The sequence below is a fragment of the Palaemon carinicauda genome, chromosome 12, assembly GCF_036898095.1.
Source record: "Palaemon carinicauda isolate YSFRI2023 chromosome 12, ASM3689809v2, whole genome shotgun sequence".
Taxonomy (NCBI): Eukaryota; Metazoa; Arthropoda; class Malacostraca; order Decapoda; family Palaemonidae; genus Palaemon; species Palaemon carinicauda.
The window spans coordinates 52327457-52328490 of record NC_090736.1 but is presented as its reverse complement, the minus strand read 5'-3'; the positions used below and the strand labels follow the sequence as shown (position 1 = coordinate 52328490).

General features: G+C 40.0%; 1 protein-coding gene across 1 annotated transcript; it reads right to left on the bottom strand.

The window, feature by feature from the left end:
• Positions 1-542: 542 nt before the first annotated feature.
• Positions 543-941, bottom strand: LOC137650814 (uncharacterized). The gene has a single exon (XM_068383970.1). It carries the CDS (start codon positions 939-941, stop codon positions 543-545), a length of 399 nt encoding a protein of 132 aa, XP_068240071.1.
• Between the last annotated feature and the right edge of the window lie 93 nt (positions 942-1034).

Here is a 1034-nt window from a genome sequence, read left to right as displayed (position 1 = left end):
ACCTACTGCACTGCTCCTCCACCATTCTCAACACACTCTGAAGTTCCTCCTTAGCTTCTGCTAAAAGCACTCTGTCATCTGCATATCTCATGTTGGATATTTTTGTCCCTCCTATATCTATGCCACCCTCATAATCTCCAAGTGCCATTCTCATAACCCATTCCATGTATAGGTTGAAGAGGTGTGGTGATAGTGGGCAGCCCTGTATAACCCCACCAGTGGTTATGAACTCTTCTGTCAAACACTTTCCTTTTCTTACTCTAGCTGATGTCCTTTCATACAATCTCTAGATGGTTTCCAATATTTTTGGCTCTTATCCCCATTCCTTCAAAATCCTAATCATTCCTTCCCTCCATATATAGTCAAACGATTGCCTGAAGTCAATAAATACACTATACAGATCTTTTTCCTTCTCCTAGAATTTTCTATGATTTTTGAGAAGGTGAATACATGATCAATTGTTCCTCTACCCGCCTTAAATCCTGCTTAACACTCATCAATCATTTCCTCTTGTCTTGCTATTCTACTTTGTATGATTTTTGCTAAAACTTTATAAGCATTTGGTAATAGACTGATAGGCCTATAATTTTTGCATAAGGTGATGTCCCCTTCTTGTGAGTTGGAATTATAATGTTTAAAATCCAATCATTTGGAGCTGCTTGTCCATCTACTATATCCCTGCATAAATCACACAACCATCTTTCTACCATTTCACCGCCAGCCTCAAACAATTCCGTTGGTACTCCATCTATTCCTGGTGCTTTCCCACCTGACATAGATCTTAAAGCTTTTTCCACTTCTTCTATCAGGAGATCTGGCGTTTCCTGTATGTTCCATAGCTCTCCTCTTAGTTCTGGATAATCTTCTCCAGTTACCCGTCTCCCACTTCCTTTTAGTTGTTCGTCGTAGTGCATTTTCCAGTTCTTCTCAACATCAGCCATTGCTGATACCGTGTTACCATCTGCATCTCCTAGAGCAATTCCATTGTTTTTCCAATCCCTTGATAATCTGTCTACTGCAGTGAATAGCTCTCT

Coding starts and splice junctions, on each gene's coding strand:
- LOC137650814 (XM_068383970.1), bottom strand. CDS start 941: ATGGCTGATGTTGAGAAGAACTGGAAAATGCACTACGACGAACAACTA.